The 24,006-nt window shown below is 45.0% G+C and overlaps 1 protein-coding gene across 1 annotated transcript in view; it reads right to left on the bottom strand.

The window, feature by feature from the left end:
• The window catches only part of UNC79 (unc-79 homolog, NALCN channel complex subunit), a 245,531-nt gene that overhangs the window by 54,626 nt on the left and 166,899 nt on the right, over window positions 1–24,006 (bottom strand). The window contains exons 41-44 of the mRNA XM_029597854.1: window positions 19,656–19,724; window positions 14,473–14,583; window positions 10,322–10,426; window positions 3,413–3,490 (exon numbers count right to left, since the gene is read on the bottom strand). Of these exons, the coding sequence (XP_029453714.1) occupies window positions 3,413–3,490; window positions 10,322–10,426; window positions 14,473–14,583; window positions 19,656–19,724 (363 nt within the window). The remainder of the gene's footprint in view (window positions 1–3,412; window positions 3,491–10,321; window positions 10,427–14,472; window positions 14,584–19,655; window positions 19,725–24,006) is intronic.

Raw genomic sequence — 24,006 nt, 5'->3', positions numbered from 1 at the left:
ATGACTCACTAAGGAGGAATCTTGAACCAAGGAATTTAGGAGAGACAGCAGAGGAATTGCACTCATCCAAAGCTCCAGTGGGGGAAAGGACAGCCGTCATTTCTTTTCTTATGGAAAAGTGTGTATCTCCCTTCTGCTTGAGTGCTGGGACTGATCCAAGAGGGTTGCTATCCCCAGGACTCAGGTTTGGGGGATTGTCCAAGAGGTAGTTTTCACCAACAATGTATCTGAGAAACATTTCTAAATTGGGAGAAGAGGATTTCTTAGTTCTGAAGGATATCTGAGGAAGAAGAAGTGTTCAGGAGCCTGGGGAAGTTCAAGTTTTCCTTGCTTGGATCTGACATTTGAACTGTGGAAGTGCTTAAAAATGGTGTCTGATTTACTGTGCTATCTATAGGTTTAAGAAGAACTAATTCTTGTATTTTCTTACAATTGTTTGAACCTTCTGGACTTAATTTTTGTTTCTGGTAAATTATTTGTGTTGGGAGCACAAATTTCTGCAGCAGACTGTTTAATTTTGTGAGCTGTGAATCCCTCTTAGTGGCCCTGCAGGAGTTCAGGAGTATTTCTGCCTCTCTCCCAAAGCACCCGAGTCTCACCTACTTTGTGTGAGTGGTTCAGTGCTCTACAGGGCTGCAAATGTGGCCACCTCCCCCAAGGGGGGATTATATGACTATAAGGAGAAACTCTAGTCTAAGGCTGGGGAAAGCCCCCAGTTCTATCTCCGAGTTGAGTCTTTCGCTCTCCAGGTCAGCTGGTGCTGGGGATGCTTCCCAAGGTAGTTGCTGCTGCTCTGGGCCGGTTAAGCTTTTTTATTTATTCCCATCCTACAGCATTTAGGGATCCACAGGGTTTATCCCATGCCCCTTTGAAATCCGTCACAGTTTTAGTCTTCACCACCTCCTCCAGAAGGTGTGGAAGTAGCGCTTACAGCCCCTGGGGGGAGAGAATCATAGTCATCATTCAATGGAAACACCCAGAGGTCCATATTCAGAAACATTTAGACAGATAACTCAGAAGCTATCTGCTAAATTAATGTTTGGTCACTTAGCAGGCTACATATTAGACAGCTAATAAGTTTGCCAGCTAGAATTTAGTAGGGATGTGTCTAGGGCAAATTAGGAAATTTCAACGAAATTGCCTAATTTGTCGTGGTTCGGGGAGCCCGAAACTCGAATGAGTTTTTCCCAAAATTTTGGGAAAAATTTGTTTTTGGGTTTAGTGCACACTAATGGGGTTAGTGCACGCTAACTCCCCGTTAGTGTGCGCTAACGTAAAAGTGTTAGCGCGCACTAACCCGAAATTCGGGTTCCCCCAAATTTAAAAGGCCCAAACCGCGGGAAATACGAAATGTCACGCGGCGGCTCAAAAACAAAGCCCGAATGAAAAGGTTCAGGCTTTGCACATCTCTAGAATTTAGCCGGCTACATAAAGAGCATTTCAGGGGCATAACAGGGAGGAGTTGAGTTAGCTGGTGTGATAATAAAATTTATTGTAGGCACCTGTTTAGTGGAAATTTACCAGAAAGGCTCCAGGAAGCAATGCTCTGTCTTGAAACTGTCTCTGAAACTATCTCACACTTACAGGCCTATACAGTAAGGAGCAGTAGGAAGAGCTGCGTTAGTGCCCGGCGCACCCGCGGTTGCCGCACACACAGTCCGGCTCACCTACCGCTCGATACTGTATTTAAATAGCTTGCAAATGCAAGCTGCGTCCAAGAAGTGTCCGTGAAGCGTTAGGCCCGCACAACCCATTTTACTGTATAGAGCGCTATACAGTATCCTGGGTGCGTTGGCCTAACGCTTCACGGACACGCTGGTATCTGTCATTTCAAATGTCATTTGAAATGACAGGTACCAGGAAGTGGACGGTTCTCCTACACTCGGGATTGCCTTGCTTCGGGAGGAGGGGAGAGAGGACTGGCAATCCCGAGCGTAGGAGAACCATCCACTTCATTGCTACTTTTTTTTTTCGCTTTTTCGCTTTTTTTTTTTTTCTCGCTTTTTCGATTTTTTCCGTTTTCGTTGCTTCGGGAGGAGGGGAGAGAACTGGGGCTGCCCCGGAGACCAGCACCCATGGACGCAGCCAGGGCAGGTGAGCGGGGGCTGGGGGAAAGTTTGCCGCCTACCCTTACCCCTGCCTCTAACGCAGGGGTAAGGGTAGGCGTTAAGTTAGCAGGTTAAACACGCGGCAAAATGGCAGGGTAAAAAAGTGATAGTCGGGGCGCGTGTTACTGTATGGAAGGGAATAGCTAATTTGATCGTTTACATCTAATATACATGCCGCGGGCGAAAGGGGTTACCCGGTGATTTAAAGAGGCGGTAAGAATGGGTTAAAGGGGATAGTGTATCGCGGGTTGGACTAACGCGGCCGAAAAGTGAGTAGAAAGCGGGTTAGGAGCAGGGTAACCGCGGCCGCACTTTACTGTATTGACCTGTTAGATAGCAGAAAAGACAAATGTACCTCTTTGAAGACACAATGAAGAGTTATAAAATCAAGGTTAATTGGCGTTCTCAAGATGTTTAGAAGTGTCAGCAAATGTTTATTCACCTTGTGATCTTAAATCAAAGGAGGGTTGTACTAACTTCCTGGGCAAAAGTGTATTTAAGTACAGTTAATTGGATATCTAATTAAGTCAGTCTCTCAAACTTAGGAGCTGACTTCCGCATATGAGAAATACACTGTCTCTGTTGTCCTGTCCTTTGGTAAACTTTTTTCATTACAGATGGTGCATTGTTCCGGGAACATTACACTGGCTATGTTAACTCTGATATTCAAAGTTAGCTGGTTAACTTAGTCAGATAAGTCTTGCTGGACCAAAGAACTGCCCTAAAGTTAGCCAGCTGACTTTAAGATGGCCAGCTGTATTCAATAGTACGGCAGCACTATTGACTATACATCCAGAGTTAGCCAAATAAAGTTTATCTGGCTAACTTTGCTATGCAGACAGTGACTGAATATGGACCTCCCAGTAGCCAGATTCAGGGTGCGTGATTGCAGGCTTTCGAAAGGAACCCAGGTGTTTGGTCCCTGCTGCAGGACTGTCACCACGATGTCCAGATTGGGGGATGGGAGGATATAAAAGAGGGGGAGAAAATCCCTGGGTAGCTGTGATCAAAGGCTCGTGGTGCCAGGATTTCCACCATTTCTGACTGAGCCAGAGACCTGGAAGAGGGAAAGGAAGCTGACGGGTTAGAAAATAAAAAAAGAAGAAGCCGAAATTCCAATGTAGTTCATTACAGTAAATGCCACACTATTCAATTTTTCAACAATGTGTTTCATTGCTCAATACACGGCAGCATAAATAAACCAAGGAGGTTTAACATAAACAAGTGAATCCAATGCACCAAGAAAGATGTCGAGTATTATCACAAAGCGAAAGCAAAGAGACTGGCCTTGAATCATTACTTACCCCAGGCATGCAGGCAATCATCTGCTTGTGGATAATTGTTGACTCAGCCAGTTTTGTTCCAATATCCGTACAAATAAACTAATGACAAATTGAAAGATATATTATTTTCTGTGAGCCTTACAACACTAATAGGTAGCACATGGCTTTATTAGCGCAGACCGAATCTTTTCTTGATTACATTCTCGGCAATCTGGTGGTGGTGGTGGTGGGGAGAGTTGGGGTTTTGACACCAAATAGAAAGTATGAGCCAAGCTGATTTCCAGTGCTTCTTTGACTGAAAAACTGGTTTACACAAACTGATACTTATAGGGGTAGATTTTAAAAGACTTGTGCGCGTAGGTGGCCTTACATGCGCCGGGCTTATTTTCAAAGGTCCGGCCATGCGCATAAAGCCCCGGGACGTGTGTAAGTCCTGGGGCTTTGGGAAAGGGGTGGGGAGGGGGCAGGGTGGGGCGTGGCTAGAGGCGCCTGGCGCCATTTGCCACTGTGCCTGGGGATCGTGTGCCGGCAGGGTGCTGGCGCGCGCAACCTGCAGCTGCCCCGAGGCAGGCGCAAAAGGTAAAATAAAGATTTGGGGGGGGATTAGGTTAGGGCTAGGGGGCGGGTAGGTTAGGGGAAGGGGTAGGGAGGTTAGTGTAGGGGGTTGGGAAGTTTCCTTCCAGTCCACTCAGAAATTGGAGCGGACTGGGAGGGAACTGAGGAAGGCCGCAGGCGTCGGCGCGCGCAGGATGCACAAGTGTGCAGCCCCTTGTGCTCACCGACCCCCAATTTTATAACATGCGTGCACCCGCGCGCACATATTATAAAATTGGGTGTCCATGTGTGCGCGCGCATGCGAGTGCAAGCTTTTAAAATCTACCCCCTATTATCATTTCTACAGAAACAGTTGAACAAATTCCTATAACTGCAGAATGTAAGGATTTTTTTTAATGGATTCTACATGCATGCTGAAGCCTGGGCTGATGCAATCTGAATTTTCCAGATTTTCAGCACAGGTTGTACCCCCAACGAGTAGGCAAAAGAATTGCCCCGTATTCCACCACCATACGACTCACGCCAACAGAATGGATTATATCACCAAACAAACAAAAAAGGTCGGTTGTTTTTTTTAAATACTTGTTACAAATGCTTCGTATGGCACTGCGTTTGCTAATTTAAAGGAATAGGATTTTGCTAGTGAATCCTCTCCTTGCACAGGGTCATTCGGGAAAGAATCATTTTACTATGAACACCAGTTGAGAAAGTCCATGGAATTAACCTTTTGTTGCCAACTATGCAGGCAGCTTTCAAACCATGCCCGCAACCCAAGACCTGGTGCCGAGTTTGAAAGAGAAAGCAGCAGCGCACATTTGCATAGAAAGTTCCTATGAGCGCAAACATCCCACAGGCAGGTAGACCATTCTTCGGGAAAACCAGAAGCATAGACTCGAAAGTACAATTTGGGCATGTTATTTGCGGGCTTCACCCCCAAACACCCTAGAGCACGCTCCCATCCCTGGGAATGCCACCCCTAAGTGAGGCTGAAAGTCCAAGGTACTACAGACCAATGTGCGGACCTTTAGCTGTTTTGTGGCAAGGCAATCTCCAGACAGACCATTTGCATGCATTAAATTGCACTTTACCTACATAAAAGGATTTGGAATATTGTTCTCCCCTCCTGAAAGTGCAAGGGTTCAGCCCCGGCCAACTCTCAGCCAGGCCAGCTGATTGACTTGAGCAGTGGTCATTTTCTAAAGGACAAAAAGAGTACCAGGTCCGGGCTAGTGGAAGCCCCCAGCTTCCACTCCAGCTGCAATGAGGAAAAGAAAGCGAGTTCAAAAAGGTTCCAGGTCAGTGACCTGGTGTGACCTGGCAGAAAATCATCAGTGCACTTGAGCTCTTCTAGTGAACTTTCCTACTGGAATTTCAGCTCCCAAGTCCAGCTTTTTTGCTGCCCTGTGCGAACAATTACTGCGCTGCCCCCCCCCCCCACCCCGTTCATTCATTCTCTGTCCCAGGCCCACCAAAAAAATAATATTAGTAAGTTTTTAGTATTATGATATTGTATTTATTTTATTTCTTGATTTTATTGTTTGATGTTAGAGGAATGGTGATGGTTCTGTTTTCTCATTGTTGCACTGCATACATTGTCTGGCTCCTTGCGGTTTCCAGTTCAGTTTTTGTTTGCGCATTTGTATTTCTACTTTACAGTTGCTCTATTCTGTATTTGGTGAGGATCTGTTTATGTTCTCCATGTGTGACTGAGGTGAGGCATTTTCCTAATAGGAAGCCCAGCTCCTGGTTCTACTTGATCTTTCTGCGGCGTTTGATACGGTAAAACATACTACACTTATAGACCAACTAACTAATATAGGGATCAAAGGCACAGCTCTCAAATGGTTTCACTCCTTCCTAAGCAACAGATTCTACAAAGTAAGGATAAACAACAAAGAATCGCATCCAATCCTTACAGAGCAAGGAGTCCCGCAAGGATCCTCACTTTCTCCCACCCTATTCAATATCTACCTCCTCCCTCTCTGCCACCTACTCTCAAACCTCAAGCTTACCCATTACCTCTATGCAGACGACATTCAAATCCTTCTCCCGATTACAGAATCCCTTCAAAAAACCATCACTTACTGGAACGAATGCCTACAGCCCATTAAGGAATTACTCTCAAGCCTCAACCTAGTATTGAATGCCAATAAAACCGAAATGCTCATTGTCTCTCAGGATCCACTCACAATCTCTTCTAGCTTCTCTCTACCAAACGCTAATAACATGTTCTCACCGGACGTCAGAGACCTTGGAGCATGGCTTGACAATCATCTTAACCTAAAAAAGTTCGTAAACAATACCACGAAGGACTGCTTTTACAAACTGCAAGTCCTCAAAAAACTTAAACCCCTCCTTTATTTCTCCGACTTCAGGCTAGTACTTCAATCCATAATATTATCAAAGCTCGACTATTGCAACTCCCTGCTACTAGGTCTACCCAACAACACGATCAAACCATTACAGATGGTACAGAATTCTGCTGCCAGAATTCTAACAAGCACTAACAAAAAAGATCACATCACCCCAATCCTTAGTAATCTACATTGGCTTCCCATTAAACAAAGGATACTCTATAAGGTACTCACAATCATCCACAAAGCGACAAACAAAATAGCTCCCATCACGTTAAGCTTTCAACTCCAACCGCACACATCTTCCAGACCTATCAGAAGCGCTTACAAAGGATCACTGCATGCCCAACAAGTAAAATCATCTCTGAGCAAAAGAGCGCTATCCTTAGCAGGCCCCCACCAGTGGAACATGCTCCCCCCAAATCTAAGACTTGAACCCAATCATCAAGAGTTCAAAAAAAGGCTAAAGACTCTTCTTTTCCAACAAGCCTTCCCAGACTCACAATCCTACCAAGACGGAAAGTCTTCCAAATAAGAAGTATCCCCTAATTATGGTCACCATACCAAGTCCTACCTTCAGGTCTCTGCAACTGGACAACAATCTTTGAGTTCTAAAAATTAATCTTATTTATATTTTCCTCTGCAACTGGACTACAATTTCTAAGTTCAAAATTCATTTTATCTTATTATTTATATTTGGCATGGTTAATATGTCACTATATCCAAGTTAAATATTTAAATTATACAGTTTATATTACATAATTTTATTAATTACAAGTAAAACTATTCTATATTATTTATTATCATTATGTTAAATTGTCATCCAGTTATAATGTTCCATATGTACCACTGTTCTATGTAAAGCCCCCTTATCTCTGTTGGGCAGTTTATCGTTATATGTAAACCGGAGTGATTTATAGTCTCTATAAGAACCTCGGTATATAAAAATTAAAAATAAATAAATAAATAAATACAAACTTTAAAAACTGACACCATCCCCTGCCCCCGAAACCATGGCTGGTGCAAGGGTATTAGGTGCCCTAGACGAACCTTTTAGCCTTGCACAATGCCCCTGGCCCCATTCCACGCACACAGTTAAGAGTTATGCATTTATATTTTACATAAAAAATATCAAAGTACAGTATTCTGAGGTAAAAATATCACTTACAGTATATTTACATGCATTGCTGTGACTGCAACCAGAAATCCCTCTAAAAAAAGACATTTGGAACCCATATGATATTAGGCCTACTTGGGGTGTGTGTTGGGTGTGTGCTTGACCCTCTGAAAGCACACAGGAAAATGCCTCACCTCAGTCACACATGCAGAACATAAACAGATCCTCACCAAATACAGAATAGAGCAACTGTAAAGTAGAAATACAAATGCGCAGACAAAAACTGAACTGGAAACCGCAAGGAGCCAGACACTCTATGCAGTGCAACAATGAGAAAACAGAACCATCACCATTCCTCTAACATCAAACAATAAAATCAAGAAATAAAATAAATACAATATCATAATACTAAAAACTTACTAATATTATTTTTTTAAAAGCTGATGAATAAAAGAGCAAATAATTAAAAACATATACAAGTTTTTTTAAATGTTCCAAACCCTAATAAAATATTTCAAAACAGCAGACACATCATATAACACCTGAAAAATAAAACTAAAAAGGCTCTCCATACCTGGGAACTTTTGATTTCGTCATCCTGAGATTGTTGTGGATTAGTGGGAGTGAGATGCACAAACTGTTAGTGTGCCGCCCACGGCCCTCTCACCTTCTCAGATGGATTCCAGTGCCTGACTCTTCTTCTCTGGCGGCGGTGGGCCACCAGCTCCAACCTCGGGTTCCCTCCAGTGCCTTTGGTCCTGCCACGCTACCCGGTGTTGCCAGCCAAAATGTCCCTGCTCATCGGGCATCTCCGCGTGGCCCGTGGAGAGACGCCGCAATCAGCGCTGCACGCCTTCCTAGGTACACGCGCATCACCAGTCCTTTTAAAGGGCTCGCAGTGGGAACCTGGCCATGGACCCAGATGCTGACGTCAGACTCTTCAGAGTATAAAAGCTTAGGCCTCGCTCCATAGCGTTGCCTTTGCAACAGGTCTCCTTGTATTCCGAGTACTCGTTGCTGATCCTAGAATTGTGTCTTCGTGGTGTTCTTGTTTCCTGTGGTTCCTGGTTCCTGTTCTCCATGTTCCTGTTCGTCTATGTGTTGGACTGACTCTTGGATTTGACCATTGCTATGCCTGACTACTCTTCAGCTTCTCTCCCGCCCCGGACCTCCGCCACACCTGACTACTCTTCAGCTCCAGCCCCGGACCTCCGCCACGCCTGACTACTCTTCAGCTCTCCAGCCCCGGACCTCCGCTATGCCTGACTACTCTTCAGCTTCTCTCCAGCCCCGGACCTCTGCTATGCCTGACCACATCTGCCTTCCCCACGCCCTGACCATTGCTTTGATTGATTACACCTGCCTTCTCCGCGCCCTGACCATTGCTTTGATTGATTACGCCTACCTTCTCCACGCCCTGACCATTGCTTTGATTGACTACGCCTGCCTTCTCCACGCCCTGACCATTGCTTTGATTGACAATGCCTGCCTTCACCGTGCCCTGACCATTGCTTTGATTGACTACACCTGCCTTCTCCGCGCCCTGACCATTGCTTTGATTGACTATGCATGCCTTCTCCGTGTCCTGGCCCTTGCTTTGAAAGACTACGCTATAGACTCTCCTGTGTCCAGAGTTCTCTACCACTTGCCACAACTTCCACTTGCCGCTGGCTTTGATCTTCGCCTGTTAGTGATGCCTCTCCTTGCCTATTCTCTGGACATGGACTTACAAGGCTTAGGCCTTCTTTTGCTTGAGCGCCTCCAGTTACTTTCTGTTCCTTTGGCGCCCGAGTTCCAGTACCGAATCCAGTCCAGGATAGGACTACGCCATCTACTGGCTGCTGTCTCTGGGCTGAACTGCCTTCCATCCCTAGCTAACTCTGAAGCCCACCTAAGTCCTGCTGGCCCCGGCACCCAAAGGCTCAACCCGAGGGGAACAAGGGCTGGTATCAGTGAAGCTCCAGTGGCCTCTAGCTTCAGCCCACTCCACCTGCTGATGGTGGGGACCCATAGGTCCTTGCCTACAGGTTGCATCAACCCCACCTCAGCCCAAGGGTCCACCTCTGACGCAACACAAACTTTCTCCTCTCTTTCTTATATATATATACACACACGCGCTCCCTCTCAGACAAACCCATAGGCATCTCCACCTCTTTGGTTGGGATCTACCAGCAGTCCCAGGATCTTATCTTCATTTCAGCCACTGGCAAGTTGGAATCCACCTGCAGCCTCCATTCTCTCTCACACACATACATACACACACAACTCAGGCATCTCACATTTTCTCTCTCTCTCTCTCACAGACACACACACACACACACAACCCAGGCAGGCTCCCATTTTCTCTCTCTCACACACACACACACACAACCCAGGCACACTCCCATTCACATGCACCCAAATCCCAGGCAGGCTTCCATTCATACACACATATACCCTGTCCATCCCAGGAAGTATCACCTTCTCAGAAGCAGTTTGTAACAGCTGATACAGACTTGTACTGAAATTGTAACTGGCAGAGATTGCATTAAAAAAAATTCTCTTTTTTCACTTTGGTTTCTGTAGCCAGCGCTCTGACCTCTGGCAAGACCTGACAGAAAAACAGCTTTCTGTAGAGGTAAACATTAAAATGACATCCAGCAGTAGGACAATGAACGTTAGATGATCAGGTGAAGCACAGGGGGAGAAGTGCAATCCTTGAGAGCTGAAGCACTGAAAGAAGTGGACTTACACTGGTGCAGAAAAAAAAAAAGCAGCGAGCTCCTGTCAAAGATTTACCGAAAAGAATTCGATTTTGAAAAGAATTAAAGTTTTCAGTTTAGTGGAAGAGGGAGGCCCTACCACTAGAACCCCTCGTAAACACAAACAAACCTCATAGCATTACAGAAGAAATGCACGCTCTACCTGGACCAGAAGCAGTAGGTTTGTATCTGGTAAAGGCGTTTTTAGTTTCAAAGCCTGCAGTAGATCAAGGATAACACTGCGCGTCAAGTAGAACTTATCCCTTTCCTAAAACAAAGGAAAAAATAACAGTTAGACTTCTGCTTCCGTAAATTCTCTTAAAGGAGACTCACACTCTCTACAGCTTTGAGAAATGGGAGACTTGAAGAAAAAGACAATTATTTTTATTTATTTTATTTATTTATCAGGTTTTATATACCATCATTAAGAAAATATTCCATCACAATGGTTTATAAAATACTTAAAATTCAAAAATAATAATAATAAAAGAATAAATAAACACATATTATCAATAACAGTACTTCATAAAATTCAGACATATTAGAAATGTGAAATATAAAAGATTAAAAAACCATAAAAATAATCAAAATAAGACAGTTAAAAACTAAATGAAATAAAAGCAAAATAAAATAAGATTAATATCAACTCAACTGTTCTGGTCTTACTGGATTTGTTCATGCCCAATGTATGCCTTATGAAATAGCCACGTTTTGAGTTCCTTTTTAAAACTATTACATGTAGGGATCCTTTGATGCTACCTCAGAGTAAACTGCTCGGATAATGGATGATTACGTTCCTTAGTGTAGAAAATGTTCTTATTTTTCACATTTCCCTTTGGGAGTGCAGTAATCGGGTTCTACCCAATAGGTAGCAGAGATCTCTGTGGGAGGAGATGGAGGAGAAAAGCTCCCTGGTCTCACCACCCCTATGCCAGAGGAATCAGAGACTGTGAAGCCTCAATCCTCTTCTCCTCCTCCCGGCCACTGCAAAAGCAGGAATCTCCTGTTTGCAATCCTCATGGACCGCAGCCGGTACTCCTGGGGACACTGCTCGGTGAGGGGCTGTGCGATTAGAACCCCAGCCCCAGCATTCGCTTTTGTGTAACAAGGAACTGGGGGATACACACAAATTGTCATTTTATAGTAGACAGCAAAACTCAGTTGTCCAAATAAGAATCCAAAATAGAAACTTAATAATGGCAAAAAAAAAAAAAAAAGCTCCAAATTTCAGACACAGATGCTGAAGGTCCCCCGACATGGACCGTGTTTCACATAAGCTGCGACGGGAGGGGCTAATGTCTAAAATACAAAGAAATAATATAAATAAAGGGCAGGTAAACCTAGGCACACAGCAAAAAAGAAAAAGTTCGTTATATGTAGCTTACTGATGAATCATGGATAACATAGTCGGGCGTACATTTGATATCTCTGTAAACTAAAAGCAGGTGTATCAGGAACTGATCAATGGACTGTGTTGTATAAAAGAAGGATAAACAGTCTCAAAAGGTCACATGTTCCAAACAAACAATCCCACAAAGGGAAACACAAAGTGAATGGTGCCAAAAAAAACTTCCTATTTTAAAAAAACACAACCAAGAGCAGGAAAACAAGAATGAAGTAAACAACAAAAATAGAACATATTTATTAATAAAGCCAATAGTGACTGTCAATCACATGCAAATGCTCAAAAGTGGACGAGCATCAAAGATCACATGACACAGAGACAACCGATCAAAAAAAAATGTGCATGTGTTGGGACAATATGAAAGAATATGAAAAAACTAGGAACAGAGACTTTAAAGGAAAACAGACCATTCATTTTCTTGATTCTGGCCAAAAGAGTGCAGAGTCTGTAATATACAGATCCAACATTGTTCGCGCTGGAGGAGACAGCAAGAAAAATTGCCAGCTCGTGCTGAAGGTTTTACAAAATTCAGTAACAAAAAACAGAGATCGATGAAGTCGATGTCTAGTGCTCAGCTAAGGGTGCCTTCCTCCACTCGAGCCTACAGGATGCAACAGCAGTGCTCAAAAATACGTGGTTTTAACTAGTGAAGAGTTTTACCCACGCAGAGCAAAGGGCGTGGGCACAAGGTCCCATAAATAACTCCCACGGAGGAGCAAACAGACGAAAACCATAAAGTGCAATATTTGTGAGTGGCAGGATGTTTACAACATGAAAGAGATTATTATTATTATTATTATTTTTAATTTTTATATACCGATGTTCTTGTAAGAAATACAAATCAAAGGCAAATCGCATGCCTTGCAATGTGCATGGGAGGAATGTCCAGAATCCCTTTAAAAATGGCACCCTTCAGCTCTGAAACCAGTGCCAAGTGTGTGACATCAGAATGATGCCAACCACAGGGCCGGCCAGCAGCATTTTCTCGTACAGCTGTAAAAGAAAATAGCGCTGGCTGGCCTGGAGACTGACATCAGTGTGAGGGCACCAGTCCCAGGGCCAGCTGGCATCCTTTTTAAAAGAGCTCCGGGGGGGCAAGGCGTACATGACGGTCACTCCTTCCCTTTTCTTGCGCCTGAATTCCCATGAAAGGGGTCAATGGGGACCAGGCAGAGCCCCAGACCCTGCAGATGTTTTGATGTGAGGAAGGGCAGGTGGGAGGTTGGAGGGGCTAGGGGAAGCCTCAGCCTGGTAGGCATCAGACCCAGTTAGTGGTAGGGGCAACACTTTGTTTTTTGGGGGGGTTTTGGGAGGGGGGGGTTCTCTGGAACAGTGCACACCATCTGCTAATCAAGTTCACTACTTCCAGGAACAAAAATCTCCAGGGTTTCTGTGTGGCCAGCACATTCATTTTGGGAAATCTGAATCACAATGAAAATGGACTGTTTCGGTTCGGTTTGAAAGAAATGCACATTCCTACCAGACAGTCGCAAAGTATGTGCGCACTTTTAACCCATATACTTTGTAGCTAATTTTCACAGAGAAATTGTCTATAGAGCTTCTCTTTGAAAATCAGGCCAGCCTAAGGTAAGGATGTTTCCAGGGGAAAAAATAGGTTTAGCTTTTTCCTTTTTGTTTTGCATTTTTTTAAATTTAGTTTTCAATTAATTTGATGTTTATTTATGTTTGTTTTTTTCAAACAAAATAAACCTCAAAAGAACAGAAAATCCAGAAAGCGATACGAAAGTAAAAAAAAAAAAAAAAAAGGTACAGGTTCCTTCCTCTCCCCTGCCAAATCCCTCCGCAGTGCAGAAACTAAACTGCCACTGCTGTCAACCCCACTGCCTCCACCACACACACACACACACCCACCAATGTGCAGAAATTAAGAAACTGAATTTGGCCTCCTCTGACATAATTTACCCCATCCATGCAGATCTGCTAGTCTAAATGGGCCAGAAGTGATCCCCAGTCACTCCTGCCCCGCCGGTTTATGATTTGAAAATGAGGCCAGCACCATTTTGTGGTACAACCATACAACAAAATGGTGCCAACTTCAGAAATCTGGCAGGGCAGGAGTTGCAGGCGGTTTCTCCTACTCCATGTGGACTACTGATGTAATAAACTACATCGGGGGAAGTGGAGGGTAAATTCAGTTTTTTAATTTCTGCATGCTGGGGGTAAGTTTTGGCAGCAGCAGTAACAGTTACATTTCTGAATGCAGTTGGGCAGGGACCAGAATTTGGCAGCAGTGGCATCTGAAACGAAAAAAAAAAAACGAATTGCATTGGGTTGTTTTATTGTTTCGTTTTCTAACAAAATGAAACAAAGCTTTAGGTTGCGTTTTTCATTTCACTAGAAAACAAATGCACATCCCTAGCATAAAGTATGCATGCACAAAGGGCTGGCCTACTTTGCACCTGCCATTTTTGTGGGTGGCCAAGAGGGGACAAAAGAGTGCGCATACATTTGAAAATTTCTCATACGTGTGTTGTTTTCCTCCCACACAACCTAAACACTTCCCCAAGAATGCATCTTTTTAAACTGGCTAAACATACACGCGCTGTGGAAGTCCGCATGTACTTTCAGCCAATCGGTGAGGGTGAGGGAAATGGCTTTGAAAATTGCCCTCAGGCAGTACAGTCTCTAATCCCTCCAATCAAAGCACAGGCTCTAAAAATGATTCTCTGTGTAGCTGATTTCAGGAGCACACCACCAATCTACAGCAGCAATTAAACATTGCATCAACATAATTACTGATTAGTCAGACCACATTAAAACTGCTGGCACGTCCGACTCCTCCACTGGTATCAGTTACCAGTTGTTGTCGTAGGAGCTATTAAAAGTGGAGGAAATTTGTTATTTTATTTTCCAGTGAATCAAAATGAAAAACGTAAACTCATCATCACCTTGGTGAAGGCTCGGTAACAAAGGCCGCACAGTTCCACGAGGTAGGCAAGGGTAAAGACGGCATTCTGAATTACAAAACTCAGCAGCTTGGAAAACGGCTCCAGCAGGCTCTGCAATGAAATATGAGTTTTAAGAAAATCAATAACTTGAATCCTTCAAAAAAATGTCATTAAAGTTCTGGAATGTTTTGCTGTCATGGGGCCTTATTTTTTTTTTTTTTAGCTTTGATGATGTACGGCTGTGGGCGAGCCCTGAGCACACAAATTATCTTTCTGACAATTTTCCTTCTGTGTTGCTAAAGACAAAGTCAAATTTAAAGTTGCTAACAACAATTCTCTTCTTCACTCCGCTGCCGTCTGCTGCACCACAAGGCCGAGACTTCTCGCTCACTGTCATGGAATTTTTTTTCCCCCCCCAGACAATGAGACATAGAAACTTAGAAATGACGGCAGAAAAAGACCAAATGGCCCATCTAGTCTGCCCAGCAAGCTCCCACACTTATTTTCCCATACTTATCTGTTTCACCAACCACCAAGTTCAGGGCCCTTGTTGGTAACTGTTTGATTCGAATTTCCTGCCACCCCCTGCCATTGATGCAGAGAGTAATGTTGAAGTTGCATCAAAGGTGAATCGTAAGGTTTAATGATTAAGGGTAGTAACTGCCTCATCAAGCAAGTTACCCCGAAGCTTGTTTACCCCGACTGAACAGATCAATGCCTTGTTGGATGTTGTCTGAATATAAATCCTCTTTTCCACATTTCCCCCTGCCATTGAAGCAGAGAGCAACGCTGTTTATGCATTCAAAGTGAAGTATCAGGCTTAATTGGTTTAGGATAGTAAATGCGGCAAGAAACTATCTACCCCCACGCTTATTTGTTCAGTCCTTTATGGTTGTTGCCTGAATGCAAATCCTCTTTTCCAAATTTCTCCTTGCCGTTGAAGCAGAGAGCAATGTTGGAGTTGCATTAACTGTGTGAAGGCTTATTGAGTATGGGTAGTAATCACCAGGTAGTAGCCACCATTTCAGCAAGCCACCCCATGGTCCTAGAGTTATTAGTATCACCCAATGGGGCTATTCCAGTTCCCATCTATGTACTCCCTGTAAAGATATGTAGTATGTAGTGACCCAGCTCCCACCCGATCTGTAATATCTGTTTATGTTCTTGCCTTCTAGGACCATTTGCTTTGTTTTAAATGAATAGGGGTAACCTCTATGGAGCAGCAGTTACAACTCTAAAGAACAGTGGTACGATTGCACAATATACAAGTTTCTTTACAACTGGTGTTGAACCCGGTCTGGTGGTCCATTATTCACTGTGAGCAGTAGTCCACCATACCAGGTAGCTTCATCACTATTTCTGTTCATAGACCAGGCATCCCCGGCAGCAGCAGAGCCTCACGCTCCGACCCTGCAGTGAAGCCCTCAGTTATTAAGTTGCCAAAACACTAGATCTTACCCTGCAACCCCAATCCAGATCCTCAGGGTAAGGGCCATGTCCCAGGTTAACAATGGTCTGAGGCTGCTTCACTTTAAGCTACTCTGTAGCCTCACAAGCAGGGTAGTGGCTTCCGACTGGGTGTGCCCCAGTTCGAAAGATGTCAAACGCCCTGATATCTCTCCTATCCACCAGGGGTAATAAAGAAAGTGGTAGCAGACAAAGGCCATATGGCCTATCTAGTCTACCCATCCACCTCTGTATTCCCCATAGACCCCTTCTTGGTTTAGGACCTCCTATTTTGGAGTGTTATGCTTAATGAGCAGTGCTCCTTGCAGGCAAAAAATTGCGATTGCCTTGATGCAACCCAACTCATGGTTTCCTATAAGAAAGCAGAAGAGTCAATCACAACAGTTACAACCCATTATTTAAAACAGAGACCATTAAGACAGTGTTTACCCTTAAGGGCCAACACCCTTGAAGCCTGTAATAGGTCTACTGATCTATAGCCACCAGAAAACGTCAGCTGGACACTGGGAAAACAGCGTTTATAGAAGATCGAGTATGAGTGCCATGAATCTGACCTTGGCACAGACAATCTAATGGCACAGCCTAATTTCAGCTTCGCATGGGGAAAATTTGGTGCTGATAAGCTCAGGTCCAGCTCCCCCAAGTCCACAAAGTTCAGATCTCCTCCACTGGACACCTTAGAGTCCTTATCCATGAAGTTCCCCAGAGAAACCAGGCTTGGCCTCTTTCCTCCCAGGTTGGTAGGGCCTGGTCCTCCTAACAGTAGCTCCTGCTGCTCCTGACTTCACCTTGAACGTGGCCTTTCTGAGATGAGGTTGTGGCCATTGCCACTTCTTTGTTTGAGCTCACCTGTGTGGCATCATACAGTTTGCATAAGGCATCCTGCTGCTGACAACTTTTTCTCACTTTCTGTAGGGGAGGAGTACTCCAGGTACATAAAATCCTCTGGGTACTCTCCCTAAGCAGTCTGTACTCATTTGAACTACCTTCAGGGTCACTGAATATTTCATATTGTAACCCCAGGTCAGTTCCCAGAGGTCTTGCTCTCTTTCCTTCTGGTGCTCAAAGTTTCTTTTGAGTTGCACAGCTGCCTTACTCAGCTGGGAAGCTGCAGGCATCATTACCATGCCTAGTTTGGAGATTATGGGGCTCGCTCATTTGGGAGGTAACAGTATGATGAGTTTTTCCATAAACTCCTGTCCTTGTAAGTGATCCAGTGTTTGGGCTCTAGCCACCTCAGCTTGCACCAAGGTGGCAATTCTTCCTGTCTTGTCTCCTAATTCCTCTGAGGGGGCCAAGTTCTCTTCCCAGGCATCTGAAATCCTTCTGCACTCCAATACACAGCTCCCTGTTGAGGGAACCTTGCCATGAAGTTCTCAAAAGCCCTACACCTTAGACACCAGGATCGTGGCCATCTAGTTCCATTCCCCAAGCCTGACTTCATGAATCGAGTAGCATCTACTTGTATTGGCTCAGGAGGATTCTCCGCAGAGATGTTATGCAAGGAGCTGAACATTTTCCATGTCGTTCCTTTAATTGCAAGTCTATACATAATGCTAGTGTTGACCAGGTCCTCCAGTGTGGCAGCCAGTTGAAGCCAAGCCAACTTGCCCTTGATTTCTTGGCATAATCCCAGGTGAAATTAGTATGATAAGGCTCGCTCATTCCATTCTGTATCCGTCTGTAACTGATAGAAACTAGTTGCATAGGAAAAGGCTGAATCTGTGCCTTGTTTTAACTGTAGGAGGCTCCTTTCTCCTATCTTGCATGAATCCAGAACATTATTTGCCTGAACTCTTCCTGAAACCTCTCCCAGTTTACGTACAAGGTTACTCCCCAGTACATCTTCATGGTTCCCCTATTAAAGTACTCTGGGTATAACTTGAAATGCAGGTCACATTGATATAGGAACCCTTGGTAATGCCCTCTGCTTTTTTTTTTTTTTTAAGTGTTTTGATGGTAGTGGGCTGAGGGTTGGGTAGTTCCTGTAAACCAGTGGTTCCCAAACCTGTCATGAAGGCCCCACCCCCAGCCAGACAGGTTTTCAGGACATCCACAATGAATATGCATGAGATAAATTTGCATATTCATTGTGGATATCCTGCAGACCTAACAGGCTGGGGTTCCCCCTTGACAGCTTTGGGAACCTCTGCTCTAAGCCATGGCCTTCGGCTGGTGATATCTGGGAGACAGGTTTTGATTGCCTGGGACTGGGCTTGGTATCTCTCAGGCTGCTGGGACTGCAGCAGCTGCTCCTGTTGTAGTAGTCCCCTTGCATCTGCCAGTGCAGGGAGCCATAGCCAGGCACACATTCCTTTAAGAACAGAATTATCTGAGCCTGTACATCCGCCTTTCCAACCCTGGTAAGGTGCTAAACCAGGATTTAGGACTGAGTTACCGAAGGAAAGCAAGGGTGACGACTGAGGAGTGAAAGAAGAGAGAGGCAGGAACTGCTGAGAGAAGGAAGGGAAAGACAAACAGGGAATAGAGAGTGGGAGAGAAGAAAGAGGGAAGAGCAAAAGGAGGACAGCCAGGAGTTGAAAGAGAGAAGGATGCGTGAAAAGACCAGAAAACGCCGCTAAAGAGCGGAAGAGAAAAGAAAATGCTTGCTGACTCCCTGCCTCTTTGTGTCTGGGGGAAGACAAGTTATGTTATAAATTGCATGCTTTTAACGTAGATTCGGTAATAAAATTCTATTTCTTTTACTGAAAACGGGGGCAGCAGCTTTGCTGTTGGAAACCATCTCCTCTGTATAATACTTTTCCTATGGGAAAGCTGCTTTCAACTTAAGTCATTTTGATTTAAGACACGGTTTTCAGAAACCATTTGTGACTTAAGTTTGATCATGTGCAAGGGCTTATTTTCAGTGCACAAGTTTCTTTGCCAGTGCTCTGGGGGTTCATTACTCACTGCGAGCGTTAGCCCGGCTTTGATTATGCCAGGTTGCTTCACTGTCTCAGTGTTCAGAGTCCAGGCATCTCCTGCGGCAGCAGAGCTTCGCCTGCTAGATCCACAGTGCAGGCCTCGGCCATAAGTTGCCAGAACTTTCCCAGCAGCCACTTTTTGGTCCTCAGGGATGGGGGTGTTCAGTCAGGATCTTCAGGGGTGGGGCCATGTCCCAGGCTAACAATAGTCTGAGTTTGCATCAATTTAAGCCACTCTGTGACTTTACAAGTAGAACACTTGGCTTCCAACTGGCAGGCCCTGGTTCAAAGCTTTGTACCCTGACGTGATATTACTGCATAGAACAATTTGCTTCCCAGGGGCTGTTTTATTGCAATGCTAGTATTTTTATTTTTTTTTTTTGGAAGGAGGATCTTAATTCTGATTCACAACTGCTTTCTGACATTTGACTATTTGTGTAACCTATTACCTATGTTACTGTTATAGATATTCCCTGTATCAAACATTATCTATTGTTAATATTATGATTATTATTATTATTGTTATTATCTATGTTACTGTTATAGATATTCCCTGTATCAAACATTATCTATTGTTAATATTATTATTATTGTTATTATCTATGTTATTGTTATAGGTGTTCCCTGTATCAAACAAAAGGAAATGCTTGGCTTCCTGCACCATTGAATTGTATGTAAACCGATGTGATATGTAAAATCGAACACCGGTATATAAAAACAAACAAACAAATGAATGGAAGTCAGGATCACGAATTGCTAAAGCCCCTGACTATGATGCTTCTTGGCACTTACCCTGGTGGCACTGCTTGTTGGAATCTTCAGCAGACAAATCATCAGTCTTAAACTGGAATCTAATGAACACTGTGGAAGAAGTAACAAGACAATGGAGAACGCTTATTTCTTCCTTTATTCAGCTACACAGTGGGAACTGGAAAGAAGACTGGACTTGATGGGGCAATGCATCATGACTTCAATTATTTAATGCAAAGTGCCTTCTTTCCTAGGTGTGTGTAGAGTTCTGCGCGTCAACTCGATCTCTGTGTGGCGTACTCGCCATTTGGAAGGAGGTCCTAAGAACGTCATTTCCATGCCCCCCACTCTCTCTTGTCGCTCCTGAATACTTACTTACTAATCCACAGGGTCTAAGCAGAAATCTCTCTCAGACCCGGGGCTGCCCATTTCATGAATCTTACATAAGGCTATGCAGAGAGGAGCTGACAGCACTTTGCATGTTGAAAATACACCTGCCACCTTTCATTCACAGTAGCAGAAAACATAACTCAAGCTTGTGCACAAATTTAAATTATTTCATGATCTCACAATGCAAAATGTGTAATGTGAATATGAAAGAAGGGCACTGCAGACATTTCCAACCTTACTGCAAAAAAACCTGCATTAACTCCGCACAAAACAGAAAATAGGGATGGTTTCTATCCCACTGCCCAAAGGCTGCACAAGAATCCTTCTACATTTGCTTGCTATTGAGAATCTATGTCTACTGAGCCACGCTCTGCTAATTTAAATGCAATCTCATTTAAAATGAACTTATAACCTGCCTTTACCAGTTATTTACCCACAAGAAAAAGTACAATCAAACATAAGAAATAATAAGTTTACCAAGGGCACTTAGCAGGTAACATTTTTCAAAATGTTGACATCAACAGTCCCATTATCTACAATTTCAAATTCAAAGGCAGGAAACAAACCCTCAAGTAATCAATAGGCTGATCCAATCAGCATGCTCAGCTGAGCGCGCTGTTTAACATCAAATGTTATGTTTTAATGTTACCTATTTTTTGTTTACTCCTGTAATATGTTGTTTAAAATGTAAACCGGAGTGAAGGCAGACTGCTATACCCCGGTATATAAACTCTTCTAAATAAATAAATAAAATAAATAAATGCATGCTGATGAGGCTATTAACTATTCTCCCTCAATCCCAAAAAAAAATGTGCACCCTACCCACACATTTATACCCTCAGAAATTAGTGCCTGCCCAGAGCAGGCGTTAATTTCTGAGAGGCCCAAAAAAGTGTACAGAAAAGCAGAAAATACTGCTTTTCTCACAGGACAAGCAGGATGGTAGTCCTTACATACGGGTGACATCATCAGGATGGAGCCCAATCACGGAAAACTTCTGTCAAAGTTTCCAGAACTTTGACTGGCCCCTACTGGGCATGCCCAGCATGGCACTAACCCTGCAGCCAGCAGGGGTCCCCCTTCAGTCTTCTTTTTTCCACGCAGCAGTAGCCTCGCGGTTTAGGAGCTCTGAACACATTCCTGACAGGAATTTTCCTCACGGACTTATTTAAAATAACTTTGCTCCACAGGGGTCCCTCCTCTAACTTATCTCTGGCCGCGGTACTCCGGTAAGTTTTTTCGCCGTTTTTCATAGATTACCATCGAGTTTGGCCCTCGCGGCCTACTGGCCGTCGACCGTACCATGGCTCGATTTTTCTATGGCCATGGCGTCGGGTTTTCGTCGGTGCCCGGATTGTACTCGTACCATGTCTATCACAGACCCTCATAGAGTCTGTGTAATGTGTTTAGGCCGTGAGCATGATGTCCTGACTTGCACCAAATGTGCCCACATGACACCAAAAGGTCGCAAAGCCAGAATGGAGAAGATGGGACTCCTTTACTGTGCTCACACCCCGACGTCGTCCATCGCATCAACGTCATCGGAACCGGCATCGTCGAAGTCGCACCAACATCGACAACCATCCGGTGTCTGCCCGCCATCGACGTCTTCACGGCCATCGACTCCCGTTTCTCCCCCTCAAGATTGAGGGGATCGAAGGGAGAAACATCGCCATCGGCATTGTAAGTCTTGGACCGTCGAGGGAGCGAAATCATCGACCTCACCACCGTCCAAGCCACCATCAAAGAAGCCCCGTCCAGGAACGGCACCGACCACTCCTGCGACCGGGACATCGAGGCCACCCTCACCCGATCTGGGTTTGGGAGTCGCGATTCCGCCTGTAAAGGTGGTCCCTCCGACTGTGCCTCAGCCTCCCTCTTCCGTCATGGAGTCGGAGCTGATTGCCCCAGGTCTCCGGGAAGAACTGGACCGGCTGGTCCAGGAGGCCATCGACAAGGCGATGCAACGGCTCCAGGTCCCTCCGGCACCGACATCGGCACCGAGAGTGGAACCGGTCACTGACCCGATTCCAGCAGCTCTGGCACCGCTGCTATCCCGGATGGAGGTGCTCATGACTGCCCTTCCACCGGAGATTCCCGGGTCTCCAATGGCCCCGGTGCGCTCCCCGATGACAGCCTCATCGGGAGGAGAAATACCGTTTCGCATCCCTCCTTCGGGAGTTCTGCCTCAGCCATCGATGCCATGTCGTCCCTCACCACCGACTCATTCATCGGGAGCGATACGCACATCGGCCCATCGATGCCTTCGATACTGGCACCGATGCCTTCCAGGCCATCCACGGTGCCCCCGGCAATGCCTTCGATTTTCTCAGAGCCTCAGCCGGGGCCTTCGGGTATCCAACCCCCTTCTCGTCCTACAGGTCAGCCTACTGATCCTTATGACACCTGGGGTGATGATACTTCCACAGACACCGATGACTTACCTTCACCTCCCTCTCCTACTGAAAGTAGAAAGCGTTCTCCTCCAGAGGACCTCTCTTTCATTAATTTTGTGAAGGAAATGTCAGAATTGGTCCCTTTCCAGCTTCAGACGGAGCAAGATGATAGGCACTAGATGATGGAGCTTCTCCAATTCCTGGATGCCCCTAAGGTGATCACTTCTATTCCCATTCATCAAGTTCTTCTTGACCTCCTCAAAAAGAACTGGGGAAACCCTGGATCCATTGCCCCAGTACACAGAAAGGCTGACACTACTTATCTGGTACAGTCAGCCCCTGGCTTTCAAAAATCTCAGCTTGACCACCACTCAGTTGTGGTGGAATCGGCTCAAAAGAAAGCAAAAAGGACAAAACCACACTCTTCTACCCCTCCTGTCAAAGAACACAAGTTCCTCGACAATATTGGTCGTCGAGTGTTCCAAGGGGCCATGCTTATCTCCAGGCTTGCTTCTTACCAGCTGTGTAACACCCAATACAACAGGGTCATTTTCAAGCAAATACAGGACTTCTCTGAAACCCTGCCTGACCAATTTCAAGAACATCTTCAAACCCTTGTCCACAAGGGGTTTGAGGCAGGAAAGCATGAGAAAAGAACAGCTTACGATATCTTCAACACCTCCACTAGAGTGTCTGCAACTGCCATTTCGGCAAGACGCTGAGCCTGGCTCAAGTCTTCTGACCTTCGCCCAGAAGTACAAGACAGGCTCTCTGACCTGCCCTGTATAGGAGATAATCTGTTCAGTGAACAGATTCAACAAATAATGGCTGAATTAAAGGACCATCATGAGACCCTCAAACAGCTCTCATCGATACCTTCTGACTTCCCTTCTAGATAGCCCTTCAAGAAGGACTCTAAGAACTCATTCTTCCACCCAAGGAAGTACTATCCTCCACCAACAAGGTCCCGAGTTACGAGGCCTTATCAGAAATCTCAGCCCCGCCAGCCCCGGAAGCAAAAGCCAGAAGCAGCACCCCAGCCGGGGCCTGCTTCAGGTTTTTGATGTTCCCTTGGAGAGCAGCAGCCTGATCCCTCTGCCAGCCATACCAATGGGTGCTAGCAATCATTGCTCAGGGTTACCACCAGAACTTTCTTGCTCTTCCACCGGTTTCACCACCTCTACAAGCGTGGAGAGTAACCGACCACTCTGTCCCTCTGGAGCAGGAGGTTTCCCTTCTTCTCCAGTTAAGAGCAATAGAATCCGTCCCTCTTTCACAACAAGGCCTAGGGTTCTATTCCCGGTACTTTCTAATCCCCAAAAAATCTGGGGGGCTTCATCCAATTCTGGACCTACGTGCCCTCAACAAGTACCTCCAGCGGAAAAAGTTCAAGATAGTAACCCTGGGCTCGCTTCTACTTCTTCTACAAAGAGGAGACTGGCTCTGCTCTCTGGACCTCCGGGACGCGTACACCCATATTGTGATAGCTTCAGCTCATCGCAAGTATCTCAGGTTTTTAGTAGGCCCAAATCACTATCAATACCGAGTGCTTCTATTCGGCCTAGCATTGGCACCACGAGTCTTTACCAAATGTCTCGTGGTTGTCG

This window comes from Rhinatrema bivittatum, chromosome 4, assembly GCF_901001135.1.
Source record: "Rhinatrema bivittatum chromosome 4, aRhiBiv1.1, whole genome shotgun sequence".
In the NCBI taxonomy this organism is placed as follows: Eukaryota; Metazoa; Chordata; class Amphibia; order Gymnophiona; family Rhinatrematidae; genus Rhinatrema; species Rhinatrema bivittatum.
This window is presented reverse-complemented; position numbering and strand designations above follow the sequence as displayed.